This window comes from Cebus imitator, unplaced genomic scaffold (assembly GCF_001604975.1).
Source record: "Cebus imitator isolate Cc_AM_T3 unplaced genomic scaffold, Cebus_imitator-1.0 Scaffold108, whole genome shotgun sequence".
Taxonomy (NCBI): domain Eukaryota; kingdom Metazoa; phylum Chordata; class Mammalia; order Primates; family Cebidae; genus Cebus; species Cebus imitator.
In genome coordinates this window covers 1,053,069-1,074,440 of record NW_016107423.1, presented here as the reverse complement: position 1 = coordinate 1,074,440, position 21,372 = coordinate 1,053,069, and the positions used below count along the sequence as shown (strand labels likewise).

The 21,372-nt window shown below is 36.2% G+C and overlaps 1 protein-coding gene across 3 annotated transcripts in view; it reads right to left on the bottom strand.

Annotated features, from left to right (window-relative positions):
- LOC108310797 (sister chromatid cohesion protein PDS5 homolog B) overlaps positions 1 to 21,372 on the bottom strand; it is a 167,556-nt gene that overhangs the window by 25,902 nt on the left and 120,282 nt on the right. For all 3 annotated transcript variants that reach the window (XM_017537947.2, XM_037741809.1, XM_037741810.1), the window contains 2 exons: positions 17,631 to 17,736; positions 14,293 to 14,453 (listed from right to left, as the gene is read on the bottom strand). In XM_017537947.2, the coding sequence (XP_017393436.1) occupies positions 14,293 to 14,453; positions 17,631 to 17,736 (267 nt within the window). The remainder of the gene's footprint in view (positions 1 to 14,292; positions 14,454 to 17,630; positions 17,737 to 21,372) is intronic.

Genomic DNA, 21,372 nt, shown 5'->3' with positions numbered 1-21,372 from the left:
TACCAAAAATGCAAAAATTAGCTGGGCATGGTGGCAGGCGCCTGTAAACTCAGCTCCTCAGGAGGCTGAGACAGGAAAACGGCTTGAACTCAGAAGGCAGAGGTTGCAGTGGGCCAAGATCACACCATTGCACTCCAGCTTGGGAGACAAGAGTGACACTTTGTCAAAAAAAAAAAAAAAAAAATTAAATTAAATTAAATATATATGTCTTTTTAGGATCTTGCTCTGTTACCCAGGATGGAATGCAGTGGTATAATCATAGCTCACTGCAGCCTGAAACTCCTGGGCTAAAGTGATTCTCCTGCCTCAGATTCTCGAAGCACTGAGATTTACAAGTGTGACCCACCAAGGCCAGCCATTTTAAATACCAAGTCCCAGGAAGACTAAAAATGGAAAGGAAAAACATATGCCTTACAAACATTAGCACCAAAGAAAAGTACAAATGGCTACACAAAAGCCTGCAGAACAAGGAAGATGACAGTTAGAAAGAGATATATTTCATAACAACACTGTCTATTGGCAAGGCTGTGGGGTAGCAGACATTCTTATATTCTGCTAGTGAGAATCCAAAGTAGTATAACCGCTATGAATAGGGATGCAATAATACCTAGCAAAATTGTATATGCATTTACTCTTCTATTTCTAAGAACAGTTCCCAAAAGTAACTGTCAAAAAACACAAAAGGTGCAAATACAAAGCTATTCACTATAAGACTATAATACTAGAAACAACCCAAATGTCCGTAAATAATGAACTGATTAAATAAATTATGATACAACCACACAATAAATGGAGATCTCTTTGTATTTAAACACAAGATAATTGCCAGTACATGTCATTAAAGAGATAAAAGGTGGAGAAAAGTATATATAGCACATCTTATCGTTCATTTATCAGATGTGCATACATGTACATATGCAGACAAATATGTGTATGGAAGGGTACTTTTTTTAAAAGTTTATCTATGGGGAAGAAGGGAATAGGTTGGAGGGTTGTGGAACAGAAGCTGCAATTACTGAAATTTATATTGCTTCCTTTAGGTATTTTAAAAACCATTTAACATTTCATATAATTAAAAAACAAAATTAAATTTTAAAAGAGCAACCTCTCAAAAAGAATGAAACACATGAGGGAGGGTATGTATCCATGTGGTAGCATAACCACCCAAAGAAGTATTCCAAATAACTTTAAATGGGAATTTGACTGCAGATCTCTAATATGATACATGCTAAACAAAAAACAGAACTAGCTAAAAAAAGTAAACAAATTTCTACTTTTAGGAATCATATTGGTGGCACTATTGCTATTATGAGACTGCTATGGATGTATAACGGGATAAAGCAATTGAGTTATTTTGTAATATTTTAGTGTTATAATCCTGTGCCATGAGGGAAAAAAGAGATGCAAATGTAAAATTGAAGTTCAGTAAAAACCCTGTAATCCTGAATTTGAACTGGAAGAATCAGTATAAACAAATATAAATTTCACCTTTCAAAAAAAGCTATGTCTACTAAATTATCCTAGAACAACGACTTACACCATTAGCAGTTAGTACCCACAGGACTCATGTTGTGATTTATTAATACCATTCCCATTAAAAGGAACCAGAGCCCCTCAGAGAATTGGCCAATTCCAGGTCTGGGACAGAACAAGTACAAGATGGTCTTAGAATAGCTTGTCATACCAGATAGCAAAGAAATAACACAGATTACTGAGACTGTTCCAAGGGAATCAGGGACTAACTTGAAGAGGCTCCCAAGATTATACATGGAATAATCTGGGTATCAATGCATGTGATCACTGAAGCTGACTGAAACACAAATATGTGTAAATACGTGAGTTTACTATGATTTTTTTAAAAAACAACAATCACTGGTCACCTTTGAAGGATACTAGTAAACCCAATCTTTATTTTGAATACTACTAAATAACACTCAAAACAAAAAAATCAAGCATTTATCCTGCCTTCCCTAAACAAATATAACATTGGGAAATCAAAGAATAGATAAGAATTTCCTTTTTACAAAAAGTATTCAGCTAAAAATTGAAGAAGAATGACAAAAAGAATATCAAGACTGATTACTAATATCAACAGCTGCAAACATCATAAATGAGAGATGGCCAGCTATTAAGCATCTCCTGACAGAAAAGCATACCAATCTTACAAAATAGTCCTGTAAAAATAAAAAAGTTGAGCTGGAATTCAATCAGGCATCTGGATTCAATCATCATTTTAGAGAAAATAAAGAAATATGGCCAGGCACAGTGGCTCACAACTGTAATCCCAGAACTCTGAGAGGCTGAGGTGGGCAGACTGCTTGAGCCCAAGAGTTTAAGACCAGACTGGTCAATAAGGTGAAACTCTGTCTCTAGAAAACAACAACACAAAAATTAGCCAGGCACGGTGACATGCACCTGTAGTTCCAGGTAATCAGGAAGCTGCAGTAGGAGGATTGCTTGAACCAGAGGTCAAGGATGCAGTGAACTGTGATCACGCCACTGCACTCTGGCCTGGGCAACAGAGCAAGACTGTGTCGCAAAAACAACAACAATGACAAAGAACAACCTATCAAATTATGTCTAAGAGATACAGTTATCAAAAATCAGTCTACGAGAAACTCTTCAAGAGAAACCACCTGATTCCTACCGCAAGCAGAGTGAGAGCTGAAGAGAAAGCCCACAAGAAACAAGGTACTTAAAAGACACAGCAACCAATCACAATGTATAAACCTTACTTGCATCCTGAATTAAACAAACAATTTTTGAGGAGGAAGGATAGCTCAAGCCCAAGAATTTGAGACCAGCCTTGGCAACATAATGAGACTCCAGCTCTACAAAAAGTTAAAAAAAAAAAAAAAAAAAGAAAGAAAGAAAGAAAGAAAGAAAAAAGCCAGGTGTGGTGGCATGTGTCTTTGGCTCCAACTACTGAGAGGCTGGGGTGGATCACTTGAGCCCAGAAAATCAAGGTCACAGTGAGCTGTGATTGCACCACTGAACTCAGCCTCGGCAACAAAGTGAGATCCTGACACAAACAACAAAAACAATAATACATTTTTTGAGAAAACCAATTGGATACTAAGTCATTAGTGTTAATTGTGTTTGGGATAAAGATATATAGATGAAACAACAACATATGAGATTTGCCTTCAAATAAAAAGAACAGGGAGTGTGTAGAGGCACAGACAAAATAAAACTGGCTATAAGTTTATTCATTGTTAAAGCTGGTTGGTGAATACATGGGGATTTGCTATAGTATTCTCTCTTCTTCTGTGTAATGTTTGAGATTTTCAATAATAAAACATGGAGAAAAAATTGTGTAACTAAAACAGTAATCTTTTAGTCCACGGTTTGTGGCTTCTTTGTGAAATAAAAGATTATTATTCTGTGGTTACTTCAGTAACTAAACTTCAGAGATAAGACCCATATTCTCACAAATCAGATTCGATAATTCAAACATCCATAATCTCTTTCCCCAATAATCAAGAGAAAAATTATAGTTCATGCAAGAAGCAACATTAGTTGAGATTTTTAAAGATAGTTAAGTGAAACTTTAAGTTCATTCAATGTGTTACATACAGTTATCTTAACAGAAAAGAAACTGAAATAATGAAACTAGAGAAAAAACAATTTTTGGAATTCTGCAGTACTAAGTCAATGAAAATAAATAACTACCTTTGCTGACTGCTTTTCCTATTAAAAAGACTTTCTTACTCCTTTATTAAATTGACTTTCTTCCTTCAAGTTTTTCTCCTTGATAACAATCACACAAATATTCAAACTGAAAAGTAAATGAAAATTCTAAAGAAAAAACTCAGCATCTCGCTACCCTAAAACAATACTGTCAAGATTTTGGTGAACACTCCTAAAATTTCTCTAGACATATTATACACACATTAATAAGTGAGGATATAAAATATATATTGTCTGGAAACATTTTTTTCAACCAACAATGTATGCAGAACCTGATTTGCCAAATATTGCTAAGCACTATTCTTTTTAACAGTCACATAGCTCTTAGTGTATATATAGTGTATGGCTATATCAAATTAATCTCATACTGAAAAGCATTTTAGATTTAAAAATTTTAAAAACACGTTAACAATACCATGAATATCCTGTGCTGGTTGTTTACATACTGTCTCTGAGCTTTAAACCTACACTTTTATAATCTGCTCTGAGGTTATGTAGCTGTAAATCTGCAAACTTCTTTGCTCAGACGCCCTTAAGAGTTTATTTCCTATTAATTTCTTCCACTAAGAGACCCTAGAGCTTCCTTTTTTTTTTTTTTTTTGAGATGGAGTCTGGCTCTATGGCCAGGCTGGAATGCAGTGGCACAATCTCAGCTCACTGCAACCTCCGCCTCCCAGGTTCAAGCAATTCTCCTGCCTCAGCCTCCCCAGTAGCCGAGACTACAGGCATGTGCCACCAAACCCAGCTAATTTTCTGTATTTTAAATAGAGACGAAATTTCACCCTGTTAGCCAGGATGGTTTCCATCTCCTGACCTCATGATCTGCCTGCCTCGGCCTCCCAAAGTGCTGGGATTACAGGTGTGAGCCGTGGCACCGGTGTTAGGTGTTCTCAGTAGCAGTTTCACTGCTCCCTAGCAACAGCCAGGCTACACCATACTTTGCTGGTCAGTTGGGTGATACTGACAGGGCTCCTCCACCTTTTAACACTACTTATTCCCAATTATCCCACCAGCCCTAGGGGTAGTAGCTGCTTCCACCAATTCGTACCTCTGGATTACCAATGCAACTTTTTTCTCTTCTGTCCTTTAAACATATGTATTAATTTGTTTAAAATACAGTCATGCATCACTTCACAACAGGGATACATTCTGAGAAATGTATCACTGGAGGATTTCACTGTTGTGGGAATATCACAGAGAATACTTACATAAACCTAGATGGTATAGCCTACTACACACCTCGGCTACATGGCATGACCTATTGCTCCTAGACTACAAACTTGTACAGCATGTTACTGTGCTGAATACTATAGGCAATTATAACACAGTAGTAAATATTTCTATATCTAAACATAGAAAAGTTACTGGAAAATATGGTATAAAAGATAAAAGTGGTACACCTGAATAGTGCAGCTTCATTATAATCTTACGAGACCACCATCATACGTCTGATCTATTGTTAACCAAAACACTATTATGCAGTATGTGACTTTACCTAGCATAATTTCTGTTTCTCTCACTAGACTCTGAACTACATGATGATTATATGTACATCTTTTCTAATTATCTCTAGGATAAGTTCCTGAAAGTACAGAGTCAAAAATTATAACACATTTTAAGTTTGCATATATTACCACATTACCAACCCAGAAGTACAGCATCATTTTATACTCCCACCAAGAGAGCATTGTTGGAATGCTAACACTGGTTGTATCACGTAATTGCTTTTATTTGTATTTCCTTGATTACATAAGCATCTTTTCATGATTTGGAAAGCTGAGAGACTTCTTGCTTATAAATTTCCTATTCATCCTCTTTGCTAGTATTCTATGAGACTTATATTTTTTATTCCTTCATTAAGAATCTTTACATAACACATTGTGGCCGGGCAAGGTGGCTCACACTCATAATCCCAGCACTTTGGGAGGCCGAGGCAGGCAGATTACTTAGGGCCAGGAGTTCGAGACCAGCCTGGCCCACATAGTAAAATCTGTTCTCTACTAAAAATGTGGGAAAAAAAAATTGCCAGGGATAGTGGCACATGCCTGTAATCCCAGCTATTTGGGTGGCTGAGGCACACAAATTGCTAGAACCTGGGAGGCAGAGGTTGCAGTGAGCCAAGAGATCACACCACTACACTCCAGCCTGGGAGACAGAGTAAGACCCTGTCTATTAAAAAAAAAAAAAGTCTCAAAATAGTTTTCCAGCATGTTATTTGTGTTTCCAACTTATTTCAAGATTTTGGCTTTTATCTAAATAGTGATTTCTCACCCCCACTAAACTATAAAAGTACAGAAAGCTTCTTCCTTTCCATCACTTTTATTTCTTATTTTATGTTCTTACATAATTACACTAGCTAATGCTTCCAAAACAATGTTAAACAATAGCAGAGATAGTGTGGTTTCTCACCTTGTTCATGATTTTACTGGGAATGCTTCTGGTATTCTACTACATGATGCTGCCTATTGGTTTGAGAGATATTAATTATGTTATAAAGGTACTTATTTCTATCTTATTAGATTTAATTAGAAACAGGCTGATTTTTTTAAAAAAAATCACAAGCCCTTTCAGCATCTAACAAAAATATCTATTGTGTACCCTTTTCCCTGCTTATATAATAAACTGCAAACATTAATAGTAGACTTATGAATATTATACCAACTCTCTCTGTATACTCCTAAAATTAACCATCTTTGGCTACCACATATTCTCATTTTACTATTTAAATTCTTTTTTTGCTAATATCTTACTTATACAAAAATCATACATTAGTAAGATTTGTCTTAAGGGTATTTTTTTGGGGGGAGGGGGCGGGAGGTATATCTTTTGTTAGGTTTTAGTATCCATGTTAGTTATCCTGGCTTTAAAGACAATGAGTGCTTTCTTTGCTATACTCTGAACAATAACAGAAATTAGAATTCCTGGTTTCTTGTATGTAGATTTGAAATATCTCCCTCAGGAACAATTTGCACTGGTGCTTTAATTAGAGAATGATGTTTCAATTTATTTTGTAACTATAGCCTATTAAGTTTTTGTCTTCCCTTGAGATTAATTTACTTACATCATTCTTTAAAAAAAAAAAGGTCATGTTTTCAAATATATTTACACAGTCATATCTAAAAGTTAAATAGCTAGAATAAAATGATAGGCGAAGACAAATTAGAGAGAGACAAACAAAAAGAAAACAAAAGCCAGATTTAGAGGGCATAAGCAAAACTGAATTTCAGACAGAAAAGCATACATCTATGTAGATAGGGTAACCTCATAAAAAAATGGGGTGATACATTTACTGAGTCCTGTATAATTAAGAATATCCTTCATTTGCCCCTACTTAAACATAACTAGGGCTGCCTAGGAAATTATTTAGTTACACTGTTTTTTCCATCAAAATTCTCCAGCTGTTGAACCATTAACTTAAGAAATTTTATGTGGTTTGAAGTCAGCCAGCTTCATTATTTTCCACTGTACTGACCTATTTTTTCTAGATTTTTGTGAAATAACTTTTGCAATCCCTGAATATTTAGCAAACTTCACCAGTATATTTTCCTAAAATGAATCTTCAACTCCAGATTCATATTATCAATCGTTAAAAACAAATTTATTATTATTCTCTTGAATGTCTTCCATTTCCCATTATTCTACTGTTTTCTCCAGAGAAATCAATTACGTTTTTTCTGCAATTCATTTCTCTTTAACGCCCTTTTTTTTTTTGCCCAAATTCTCCATATTCTATGTAGATTTCCTCAAGCCAAATCTCTAGCTCACTGGATTCCATCTTCCATACTGTTTATTCTGCTCATTGCTACTTATATTACATTTATTCTATAATCAATATCCTTAGCTCTTTTTCATGTATTACCTCATTTTTGTTGTCTCTTTTTTTTCTCTCGTCACTTTCTGTTTATCTTCCTTGGCAGCTTAAATAACTGTCTAAGACTTTTTATACTACAAAAATTCAATTCTAAATATTGCTTATCAGTTACTTTTAAATGCTAAGATATTTACTAAGTATTGTGTTTGTTAACTTGCCTATTTGTATTCTGTCAATTCATCTTTGAGAAAGAAAAATTCTCTCTGGCTTTACTATTTCCCGGATGACTGAACACTTCTCTTAAAAAATTAACATCAAAGCTCCCAACTCAGGCTATAGTTGCTTCATCAACTGGCTAAGCGGCATAGGAACAAAAGTTAGGAATAAAGGTAGTAAGTCCTTTTTCTCTGTGTAATTTATCTACAAGTTTGTTAAAACTCTTGCCAGGATACGAACCAGTCACTTGAGCTATGGCTATATCGCATGCTAAGAGCGGACCCTCAGTTTTAGCACATCTAACTACTGTTAGGGGAGCCAGACTCCTGAGTCAGAATGGAACTCATATAACTCGTGACAGAACCCCATAACATCATTTTTTGTTTATTGGGTCAAGCGTTTAATTTTCTTCTGTTCCTGTAAAATCAGTAAAAAGATACCTCCTTTATGATTTTCCTTAGTCTTACCTCATCACTAAGCTTTGCTCTTCCTGGTAAAAAGGTTGACCTAAAGAAAAACAGCATAACCACAAAGTCTCTCCTTAAGTCCTAAGACAACTAAAATCAGGTTTTCTTTCTTTCTTTTAGAGTGTGTCCATATAGCAATATCCTCCCTCTAAATTAGCAAGTAATAGGACACTTACAATACACTGCCAATACACATCCCTTGTCAGTGTTTTCACATTCGATACAGTCTAAATGGCACATTTGGTGGCAATTCTGTCCAGTTTGTCGTAGCTTCTACGTAGATACATTTTTCTTTAGGTTCTTTTTAATTATGTTGATGAATTCAAGGTAAGATTTTTTTTTTCTTGCCTCTTTATTATATATCATCTTTTATTTTTATTTACTTTTTTTGAGATAGAATCTCACTGTTACCCATGCTGGAGTGCAGTGTCATGATCTTGGTTTGCTGCAACCTCTGCCTCCTAGGCTCAACTGATCCTCCTGCCCTCATCCTCCTGAGTAGCTGGGACTACAGGCATGTGCCACCATGCCCGGCTAATTTTTTTGTATTTTTGGTAGAGATGGGCTTTTCTTTTTTTTTTTTTTTTTAAGAGAGGAAAAAAAGAAAAAGAAAAAGAAGAGAGAAAGAAAGAAAGAAAGAAGAAAGAAAGAGGAAGAGAAAGAGGGAGAGAGAACGGGAGTCTTGCTTTATTGTCCAGGCTAGAATGCAGTCTAAAAATGGGTATTGAAAACCTCTTTTATGTCAATAATTGTGCTTAACAATGGAGACGGGAAAGAATAAGGGAGGAAAATAACAAAGAAGCAGCCAACCAATATTTCATTTAAACCTGTGAAATGCTATGCAATTACTATGGAGTGATTTACTTCCAATTATGTAGTCACTTTTAGAGTAGGTGTGATGTGGTACTGAGAAGAATGTATGTTTTGTGGATTTGGGGTGGAGAGTTCTATAAATGTTTAAGTTTACTTGTTCTGGGTCTGAGTTCAAGTCCTGGATATCCTTGTTAATTTTCTGTCTCAATCTGTCTAACATTGACACTGTGATGTTAAAGTCTCCCACTATTATTGTGTGGGAGTCTAAGTTCCTTTATAAGTCATTAAGAACTTGCCTTACATATCTGGGTACCTTATGTATTGGGTGCGTATATATTTAGGATCATTAGCTCTTCTTGTTGCATTGATCCTTTTACCACTATGTAATGTCCTTCTTTGCCTCTTTTGATCTTTGTTGCTTTAAAGTCTACTATGTCAGAGGCAAGAATTGCATCTCCTCCTTTTTATTTAGTTATTTATTTATTTATTTGCTCTCCATTTGGTTGGTAAATCTTCCTCCATCCCTTTGTTTTGAGTCTTTATGTATCCTTGCATATGAATGGTTCTGGATTCAGCATAACGATGAGTTTTGGCTTTTCATCCAATTTGCCTGTCTGTGTCTTTTGATTGGGGCATTTAGTTGATTTAAATTTAGGATTAATAATAATATAGGTGAGTTTAATACTGCCATTTGATGCTAGCTGGCTGTTTTGCCCATTAGTTGATGTAGATTCCTCATTATGTTGATGTTCTTTACCTTTTGGTATATTTTTGGAATGGCTGATACTGGTTGTTCCTTTCCATGTATAGTGCGTCTTTCAGAAGCTCTTGTAAAGCAGGTCTGGTGGTGATGAAATCTCTGAGTACTTGCTTTTTCACAAAATATTTTATTTTTCCTTCACTTATGAAGCTTAGTTTGGCTGGATATGAAATTCTAGGTTGAAAGTTCTTTTCTTTAAGGATGTTGAATATGGGCCCCCACTCTCTTCTGGCTTGTAGGGTTTCTGCTGAGAGATCTGCTTTGAGTCTGATAGGCTTCCCTTTGTGGGTAACCTGACCTTTCTCTCTGGCTGCCCTTAGTATTTTCTCCTTCATTTCAACCCTGGTGAATTTGACCATTATGTGCCTTGGGGTTGCTCTTCTTGAGGAATGTCTTTGTGGTGTTCTCTGTATTACCTGGAGCTGAATATTGTCCTGCCTTGCTAGGTTGGGAAAATTTTCCTGAATAATATCCTGAAGAATATTTTCCAGCTTGGATTCATTCTCTCCGTCACATTCAGGTACACCTATCAAACATAGATTAGGTCTTATCACATAATCCCATATTTCTTGGAGACTTTGCTCATTCCTTTTTACCCTTTTTTCTCTGATCTTGTCTTCTCATTTTATTTCATTGAGTTGGTCTTCGACCTCTGATATCCTTTCTTCTGCTTGATCAATTCAACTGCTAAAACTTGTGCATACTTCGGGAAGTTCTCGTATTGTGTTTTTCAGCCCCATTAATTCACTTATATTCCTCTCTAAATTGTCTATTCTCGTTAGCATTTCGTCAAACCCTTTTTCAAGGTTCTTAGTTTCTTCACATTGGGTTAGAACATGTTCTTTTAGCTCACAGAAGTTTCTTATTATCCACCTTCTGAAGCCTGATTCTGACAATTCATCACACTCATTCTCCACCAGGCCTTGTTCCCTTGCTGTTGAGGAGCTGCAATCCCCTGAAGGAGGAGAGGCATTCTGATTTTGGATGTTTTCAGCCTTTTTGCACTGGTTTCTTTCCATCTTTGTGGATTTATCCACCTGTCCTCTTTGTATTTGCTAACTTTCAGGTTGGGTCTCTGAGTAGACATCCACCTTGTTGGTGGTGATGTTATTTCTGTTTCTTTGTTTTCCTTCAGCGGACGCCCCTCCCCCACAGAGCTGGCTCTTCCCAGGTTCAGCTGTGCTTACTGTGAAACTCTCAAGCATCAGTGTTTCCAATTGCTGTTTTTTTGTGGGACTGGGACCAGCCGAGCCTGATCACCTGGCTCCCTGCCTCGGAGCCCCCTTTTTTTCTTTTCCTAATTGAACGGTCGAGTCTCTCCCAGGTGCCCCAGTCGCCCGCCAAAAAGGCGCCGGGATCTATGCAATTTCCCTTTTGGCAACTATGCCGGCTGAAACAGCGGCACTGAGATTTGTGGCGCTTTTCTGCCCAGGAATCTCCCGGTCTGGCTCCCGGCTTCAGTCCCTTCAATCAGCTGAATGGGCGACTCTGCCTTTCCAGAGCTCCAAATGCCAACCAAAAGGGCACCCAGTCCAGCATACTCTGCACTGAGAACCGCTGCACGTGCGCTGGCGGACGCCGGCAAAACAGCCACGCAGGCCAAGAGTCGCGCTGGCGACCCTTGGGGCTCCTCCGCTGGGAATCTCCTGGTCCATGGGCAACAAAAATTCGTCTGGAAGTCTGGCGTCCTCTCACTCCCTGCGCCTTCACTGGGAGCTGCAATCCTGAGCTGCTGCTAGTCGGCCATCTTGGATGCGGTAAGATAGGTTAATCAACGTTCTCTTATCTAAATCATTTTTCCTCAAAATCAACTCACCCAATTTAATAATTTAAAATATTAAATCTACATATATAGTTTATCTCCTGGAAGAAATTATTATGAGTTATTTCATCCAGAACAGTGTGTGCACACTGCAGGAATTCATTATCAGCTGAGTTAATTCTCCTCATGAGAGGTACGTGAAATATATTCAGTATATAAATCAAGTAATTTTAAGTACCTCAGTTCCATATTAAACCAATACATTTTAAAATGCCCCTGTATGTTTTTAAATGTCCACCTTTTGACCTTGTTCTTGTGGTTCTACAAATGTATCAAACAATGTTTCTTTAAAATATAAATGTTACTAGGAAAAACAACCTAGAATGAAAATTTAAAAACCTCCAGGGAATAAGCCAAACTTGAACTTTGTCAATGCTCTAATTAGAAAAGAAACTGCCACAATGGATATTGTACCATAGGCACTGGAGCCAAACAGGCCTAAATTCAAATCCTGGCTCTGTCACTTGCTAGCTATATGACCTGGATCCATTTACCTCTGAACATTAGATTCCTCATTTGGAAAACTAGAATAATAACCACACTTTAGTGAATTGTTACAGTGTTTAAAAAAGATAGTATAATAGGTAGGCATTCAGCAAATGGTATATAGTTATATACAGTTTATATGTAATGGGTATGTATGTATATGTATTACATATGTGTGAGAAATACACACATATACATACATAAAACCAAACTGATAGCTGATCTGACTAGGAGAGCCATAGCACCATCCAAAGGGAAAGTTATGCTCTGAGATTATTTAAAAATTAAGAAGTCGGCCGGGCACAGTGGCTCACGCCTATAATACCAGCACTTTGGGAGGTCAAGGCGGGCAGATCATGAGGTCAAGAGATCAAGATCATGGTGAAACCCCATCTCTACTAAAAAATACAAAAATTAGCTGGGCATGGTGACATGTGCCTGTGGTCCCAGCTACTCCAGAGGCTGACGCAGGACAACTGCTTGAACCCGGGAGGCGGAGGTTGCAGTAAGCCAAGACTGCGCCACTGCACTTCAGCCTGGCGCCTGGCGACAAAAGAAGACTCTGTCTCAACAAAACAAAACAAAACAAAACAAAACAAAACAAAACAAAACAAAACAAAACAAAACAAAAAAATTAAGAAGTCAGGGCCAGGCACGGTAGCTCACACCTGTTAATCCCATTACTTTGGGAGGACGAGGCAAGTATCACTTGAGGCCTGGAGTTTGAGACCAGCTGGCCAACATGGTGAAACCCCATCTCTACTAAAAATATAAAAATTAGCCAGGCGTGGTGGCACACGCCTGTAATCCCAGCTACTTGGGAGACTGAGGCAGGAGAATTGCTTGAACCCAGGAGGCGGAGGCTGCAGTGAGCTTAGATCGCGCCACAGCACTCTAACCAGGGCAACAGAGTGAGACTCTGTCTCAAAACTTAAAAAAATTATAATAATAATTTTAAAAATTAAGAAGTCAGTTCCAAACAATAAGGTTTCTTACTCTTGCCAGAGAGACTACAATTATAAAATTTTAGTATGTTTCTATTACCATTTAAATAATGCTAGCCAGACATGGTAGCTCATGCCTGTAATCCCAGCGCTTTGGGAGGCTGAGGCAGACAAATCACTTGAGGTCAGGAGTTCAAGACCAACCTGGCCAACATGGCAAAACCTTATCTCTACTAAAAATACAAAAAATTAGGTGGACGTGGTGGTGGCCACCAGTAATCTCAGCTACTCAGGAGGCTGAGACAGGACAATCACCTGAATCTGGGAGGTAGAGGTTGCAGTGAGCTGAGATCACACCACACTACACCCAAATCTGGGCAAAAGAGTAAGACTCCGTCTCAAAAAAAATAGTATCAATAGTAATAATGCCTTTGTCCTATTTGTCAGCAGTCTCTAGAATTAAGTACACACAAACAGAAAGGTTTAACAAAAATTATACCTGAAACTCTAATAGCAAGCTAGCTTTCCTCCCAGTGTCTTTCTAAGGAAAAGAGCAATAGGTAATTCTTCTGCACGAAAAAGCATGGTATTACAATCACAACCAACCAGGCTAATATTAAGCCAAAAGTGATGACGTAGAGGTGTAACCAACCACCTATGACTACAGCACTAGCAGAACCACCTATTCCATCTTCTCTCCAAGAACTAGAAGAGATACACGTAAAGAATAAGTAGTGACATATGAGAAATGAAGACGACTTATTTTTTTGATTATAAAATCTTGAACAATGATTATCCTGGCATAACAGCTCAATTCCCAATTATTGGAAATACTGGAACATAGAAAAAATTGTACTGCTGTTAAGATAGCATTCCATGCTTCTCTGTGTCAATTAAAGCACTGCTTCTGAAATTTTTTGTTCCAGTACCCTAAATCACAGAGGAAACTAAAGAATATTACGGATAGCCCTGCTGAAATTCCTTTGAATTTTTCCATTATACCTTAAATTGATGTGAATTGTTTATTTTATGCCATAATATACCAGGGACTATTAAAGTGATGCATCAGAAAGATATGTCATGTTTATACCCCACATTCATGAATCTTCTACAATACTAATCAATGTTTTCTCCCAGGAAAGGAGAATCTAAACTGAACATTACAGATTTAAGATAACCTAGACAAGTTTTTCCTCAAAACTTGAAAGATTCCAATTATTATATAAATCAAGAGATAATTTTTACTGATGTCCAGAATATTTATCAAAATAAACTCAACTCACGATCTGATGTGTGGGAAATCCTCTTCAATTTTGCTTCCTGTGTTTTTGAAAATTTGTAGTGCAGCTTCTGCTACTTTCTCATCATCCATTTTCAGACAAGCCAGTAATGATTCAAATGTTTCAGCAGAATGAAATGAGATGGGATGTGTAAATGAGAGTACCTATAAAATGAATCATAAAAATGATTTGTAAAACTTTTTCATCTATATAATAAAAATCCAAAATATTACATATTATAAATACTATAAATCAAAGTCAATACAAAAATAATTACGTTAATCAAAATCTGAAAGCACTATAAATAAAATTTAAAATAGAAATGTTCCTGTGTAGGAAGACTGTATGAAATAAAGAAGTCATTTCTAGGCTGGGCACAGTGGCTCACGCCTGTAATCCCAGCACTTTGGGAGGCCGAGGCGGGTGGATCACGAGGTCAAGAGATCGAGACCATCCTGGTCAACACGGTGAAACCCCGTCTCTACTAAAACTACAAAAAAATTAGCTGGGCATGGTGGCGCGTGCCTGTAATCCCAGCTACTCAGGAGGCTGAGGCAGGAGAATTGCCTGAACCCAGGAGGCAGAGGTTGCGGTGAGCCGAGATTGTGCCATTGCACTCCAGCCTGGGTAACAAGAGCGAAACTCCGTCTCAAAAAAAAAAAAAAAGAAGTATTTCTTCTAAAATTAAATTACATGTTAATGTAATTTCAGTCAAAATAATTTGGATTTTGATTATTGTTCAAGTTTTTTGGTGGGGAATGAGAGGAGCAAAAGGGACATGAAGAGAGAATTTAACAAAACATCTTTCATCTTCCCAATAAAGATCATTAGCAGAGACTAATGATCTATGACTAAGAATATTTTTGAGAGTAAAGTAGGGAAATGGGTAAAACACTGACCAGATAGTGAAAAAGTCTATGAAGTTCCAATAACCAAATCACGATGGTACAAACATTAGAATAATCACAAAACAGAAAAAGTAAGGCAGTAATAAGGCAGTAAGTAGACTCTAGAATATATAAAAATTTAGATTATATAAATTGTAATAGATTACAAAAGGTCAACAGAAAACAGTCCTGGGAAAACTGAATAGCTATTGGAAGAAAATCAAATTAGGCCCCCTGCTGCCACAACGCACTTTCAAAATAAATTTCAGATGAGTTGTGTTTAATATTTAAAAAAACAAAAACGCTCTGAACAAAACAGGGTTTTTTTAAGCATAAAACGAAAGGAATCAAATGTGGAATGTAAAAAAAAACAAAAAAAAACAAACAAGCAGCAGAAAAATATAATAAGTATAATGCCATATTTGTACACTTCGAAAATAATCAAAATAAACAACATATTATTTAGAGATATATACATAGATGATACAACTATAAAGATATCAAAATAATAATAAATTCAAAATTCAGGACATGATACCTGGTGAGGGGAGGTGAGTAGGTGAGAAAAAAAAACTACTCAGGGAACTTGATCAGTATTTTTAATATTTACTTTGACACTCAATTTAGTTTTCACCTATATTCACTTGGTTACTATACTTCATAATTTACATATAAAAGAATACTTCTTTATACATATATCAAATATGTCCCAGGAAAAAGCAAAGGAAATAAAAAGCTCATTTAAATCAGTTTAAAAAAAAAAACAAAAGATAGAGAAGTCAGTAGATGGATGAATGAAGGATAAAAATGATGAATTTACCATAGGGAAAACACAAATTGATAAACATTTGGATGGTGGTCCTCCCTAGTATTAAATGTAAAAATTAAAACATTATTTTTGCTTATCAGGTTAGCAAATCTTTTAAAAATGGATTATATTCCATTTTGTGAAGGTTAAGGAGGTGGGTTCCTTCCCACACTACTGATGGGAAAAATTTCTCTTTATAGCAATTTAAATATATATTGCTCCAAGAATTTTGAAGGTGGTCACTCTCGGTAATGCTCTCCTAGTTTTCTAAAAAATAAGACATTACCAAGAGACCTTAAGATAGAAATATTCACCTTAGTGCTGTTTATAAAAATAAAAGTAGAAAAATCAAAATATTCAACAACAGGAAAACATTAGTGATCCAGAGAAAGTAGAGTCCCGGGAGAGTCCCAAAGAAAGGCTTAGTCCACAAGGGTTCTTGACTTTGCCCAGGAAAGAATTCAAGGGCAAACCAGTGATAGGGTAAACGAAAACAGCTTAATTGAAGCAGCAATGTTACAGCTCCAGAGGTGTTACAGCTCTATGACTGCTTCTGCAGAGCAGGGCTACCCCATAGGCAGGGTGCAGAGAGTTGCAGCTCAGGGCAGTTTTACAGTAATATTTATACTTACTTTTAATTATATACAGACTAAGGGCAGTTTATGCAGAAATTCCCAGGAAAAGAGGAGTAGCTTTTGGATCATCAGGTCATTGCCAAGGAAAGGGGCAGTAACTCCCAGGTATTGCCACAGCAATGGTAAACTGACAAGGCACATTGGTGGGCCATCTCTTATAGAAAGCTCTGCCTGTCTGTGTTTTAGCTGGGCTGGGGCTGCCTCCTACCTCAGTAGGATGCCATGATAACCCAAATATGAACTAAACACAATTTCAAAAAATGTTTATTATTTTTACTATGACCTAGACATTAAGAAATTCATGTACATGACTTAATGTCCTCTGTGAGATAAGTACTTAATTATTATCTTCATTTCATATGAAAAAGTGAGGCAAGTAATGTGGTCAACGACACACAGCTACTAAACGCCAGCCAAAAATCAGATCTGCTTTAGACACTCAAAAAAAAAACTCTTGAGAAACACTGAGAAAAATGCTTATACTTTAATAAGGGAAAATAGTTCAGGATACAAAATTGTATATTCAGCTTGATCTCAAGGATCCCAACTATGCATTTGTTGAAGATTAAAAGGAAACAAAAGAAACTAATGTTTATGTGTAATGAATCTATAAATGTTTTTATAATTTTATATATTCCAAGTTGTCAATAATGAACTAATATTTTTACAATCAGTAAAAGACAGAAAATCAAACAACAAAAAAAAAATAGTTTAAGAAACAATTTGGCTCATTCTGCAGTAGAGTTGTACCTTCTTTGCTCACTAATGACACCTTGAATTATACTCCATTATTTTAATATAATTAGGACTAGGCTAGATTATAGCATTTAAACCCCAAAATAATCAGATTACATGTTAGAATAAATATACAATTTCTAAATCATCTAAAACAATTGAGAAAATTTTACTTTAGATTACATAAACTTAAGAAGCAAACATCAAGAACAAATAATATAAACCGTATGTTAAACAGATATCTAATTAGCCACTTAATTTTAAATAGATATTTACCTTAAGCAGTTCAAGACCTGCCCTGATGGCCTGATCAGTTGGAACACCCTCATCTTCATCATCTGCTGTTCCATCTATTGATTTGTTCACTTGCTTAATAAGAGCACTAAAAGGACAAAAAAATAAGTCATTTTTTTCAAACGTTGCTAACAATGTCTAAGAAAAATAATCCTGTTATACATATGTGTAAATACATATATATACATGTCTGAGCCAAATACAAATTTGAGATAGCTGTTTAACACTATTACAAAACAACTATAATATTTTCAGATGGTTCTTTTCAAAAAGTTCTTTTTCCTTGCCCATTCAAATGAGGTCAAATGTTATTCAATTTGCTCTTTATTAATGCTATCAATATCTTTATTATTGTCTTTTCCATGGAAAGTCTGAGCCCAAACACATAAATGATACATTATTTTTAAGTATCTAAAGCTGATTATTAGTCCAGCAAGTAGAACAATATACATTGAAATAAAAAAAGATAAAGGACATTAAGCACTTTCAAACCATTTAACAGCTGTCAGAGTCAGAAACAAACCTAGGCCTCCTCCTAAAAGGTATAAAAATACCTAGGTAACACACATATAATAAAACCTCATTAGAACATTAGAAAAGGAACCATAATAGATCAAAAGGAAACAAGATGTTTTCAAGCTTTCTTCTAATAACAACAAGCTTTATTTTATTTATTTATTTGTTTGTTTGTTTGTTTGATGAAGTCGCTTTGTCGCCCAGGCTGGAGTGCAATGGCATGATCTTGGCTTACTGCAACCTCCGCTTCCTGGGTTCAAACGATTCTCTTGCCTCAGCCTCCCAAGTAGTTGGGATTACAGATGCACACCACCACATCCCGCTGATTTTTCTATTTTTAGTAGAGATGGGGTTTCACCATGTTGGCCAGGCTGGTCTTGAACTCCTGACCTGAAGTTATCTGCCCACCCTGGCCTCCCAAAGTGCTGGGATTACAGGCATGAGCCACTGCGCCCGCCCAACCTTATGTTATTTTAAAATAAACATCTATACCCAGGCACAGAGGCTCACTCCTGTAAACCCAGCCATTTAGGAGACTGAAACAGGAGGATCACATGAGGCCAGGAGTTCAATACCAGTCTGAGCAACATAACAAGACCCTGTCTCTACATAAAATTTAAAAAATTAGTTTGGCACGGTGGTGCATGCCTATTGTCCCAGCTATTTGGGAGGATCACTTGAGCCCAGGAGTTTCAGGTTACATTGAGCTATGATGCACCACTGCACTCCAGCCTGGGTGACAGAGTGAGACCCCATCTGTAAAAAAACATAAATATTTGTAATGCATTGACAATTATCTAAAATAATCATTTATACTGGTGGGTATGTATTTATTCTTTTTATAAAAAACATCACCAGGTTAGAGACAGAATACATAACAAAATACAAGAAAATTCAATTATTCAATGTTCCTTAAAATGTTTAGTAAATATATGTTTCTACAAAATTATTATATATTGAAATTTAAGGTCAAGTTAGGAGTCAAATATATCTGTCCCCATTACAGGATCCCCTTAAATTGATCATCTCTTTAACAGTTGGTATTTCTGAGGGTATTCTGTCTTTTTCTGTTCACTTTCCCTAATCAACTTATTCTCTTATCTCCAACTATCCGAAATACAAATCTTCAATCTGAATTCTCTTTCCATATTTTCAGTAGCCCCAAGATTTTTTAACCTAGACATACTGCAGGAATGAAATCTATCATATTTCCAAAAGTAAAATCATTGTCTTCCATGACTGAGAGTATGAAGCTCTCAGTCCAGTGAAGAAAGTAAAAGTAAACAAACACATTAAAAAGATCATCAGAGAACAAGAGGAACTACTACAAAAAAGGCCACAACAAGAAGTGAAGTTCCTTAGCCAGGGTAACTAGGAAAGGGATTTCTGAGGAAAGACAAATGAACTACTAACAGCCAGTCATATAAAAATTTATGGGAAAGCGCCTACCTGAAAGATCAAAGAAAATCAAGTGAAGTATTGTAAAATAATAAGAACTCGGTGGGGCAAAACAAAACACTCAAAAATCAATAGCACTTTTCTGTATCAGCAAAAGCTACCTAAAAAATAGGAGAAATCTATTCACAATAACAAGTCAAAATATATAAAATAACTGAAAAGTTCTAATGTACAGAATCTGTATGTCATTTGATATGGGACAAGATTCCACAGACGCATACTAAGAATGTATCTCATATGGAAGAATTACTTAGTGCTTGGGAACAGCCAATAAATTTTAGGGGAGGAGGGATGAAAGAACTTCCCCTAATGTATCATAACCTTAGCAGACAAAAGAACCAAAGAGAATCCAGTAAGGACCCAAACCATGTAAGAATTTATGCTATAATAAAGGAATATCTCAAATCAAATGAGAATTAATTTTTAGTAAATGGAGTTGATACAACTATCTATCATGTGCCTTTAAAAAAGACTGGGAAAAGGCTGGGCACAGTGGCTCAGGATTATAATCCCAGCACTTTGGAAGGCCAAGGAAAGCAGATCAGTTGAGGTCAGGAGTTCAAGACAAGCCTGGGCAACATGGCGAAACCCTATTTCTACTAAAAATAGAAAAATAAACTAGGTATGCTGGCACATGCCTGTAATCCCAGTTACTTGTCAGGCTGAGGTGGGAGAATCACTTGATCCCAGGAGGCAGAGGCTACAGTGAGCTAAAATCAAGCCACTGCACTCCAACCTGGGCAACAGAGTGATACCTACTCAGAAAAGACTAGGTCTCTGTGTCCACCTTACACTAAATTCCAGGCTAATTATAGATTTAAATGTAAAAAAACAGAGCTATTAATATGATATCAAAGACTGAAACCACAAAGGAAATGACTGGCATTTAATCATACAATTTAATATTTATTAATTGCGAACAGACTTAAAAGGTGATTCAACTGAGTGAAAAGCCTTATTTTATAAAGAAATCTTATTAGTCCCTATGGAAAAATAAAAGGCATTCCCCAAAGGGATAAAATTAGCCAACACATAAATGAAGAAAAAAAAAAAGTTCAATCTTATTAATAAATGCTCAACTTTTCTATCTGAAACACACAAAAAAATGTTTAAAGGATACATCATTCATTCACCCATAAAATGACAAAGAATAAGATTAACAGCCACTGTTGGGAACGGTGAGGTGAAATGGACATTCACTGATTATTAGAGGGGACTAAAAGTAGAATCTTTCTGTACAGTGTGGTGGTTAACCAGGTAGGTTCTAAAGACAGACTTCCTAGGTTTAAATACCGTTCTCCACACTCCAGCAGAGGGAAAGTTACCTACCCTATGTGCAATTTACTGCTCCTTACCTGTAAAATGGAAATAATAATAGTTCCTATCTCATGAAGTTAAGAAAGTAGTTAAAACATAAATTCTTAGAATCACACCAGGTACATTATAAAGCACTAACTGCTACCTGTCCTTATTATGTTTTGACATATCTTGTAAATCACTATGACATCCTGATTCCTAAAGCCAGGATCTATTCTTGGTTTTCATTCTCTCTGTCCACAGTATACCTTACTTGTGAAAAACTCCTCCATCTTAACTCAAAACATTACAATAACCTGGTCTTCTTACATTTCTATAATTGCTCTGCTGTAAAAAAATTTCCAAAGTTCTGTCCATGATCTTTTTACTTCTATACAATCTGAGCAAATTAATCCATTCTCACAGTTTCACATCAAACTTGACATGCAAAAAA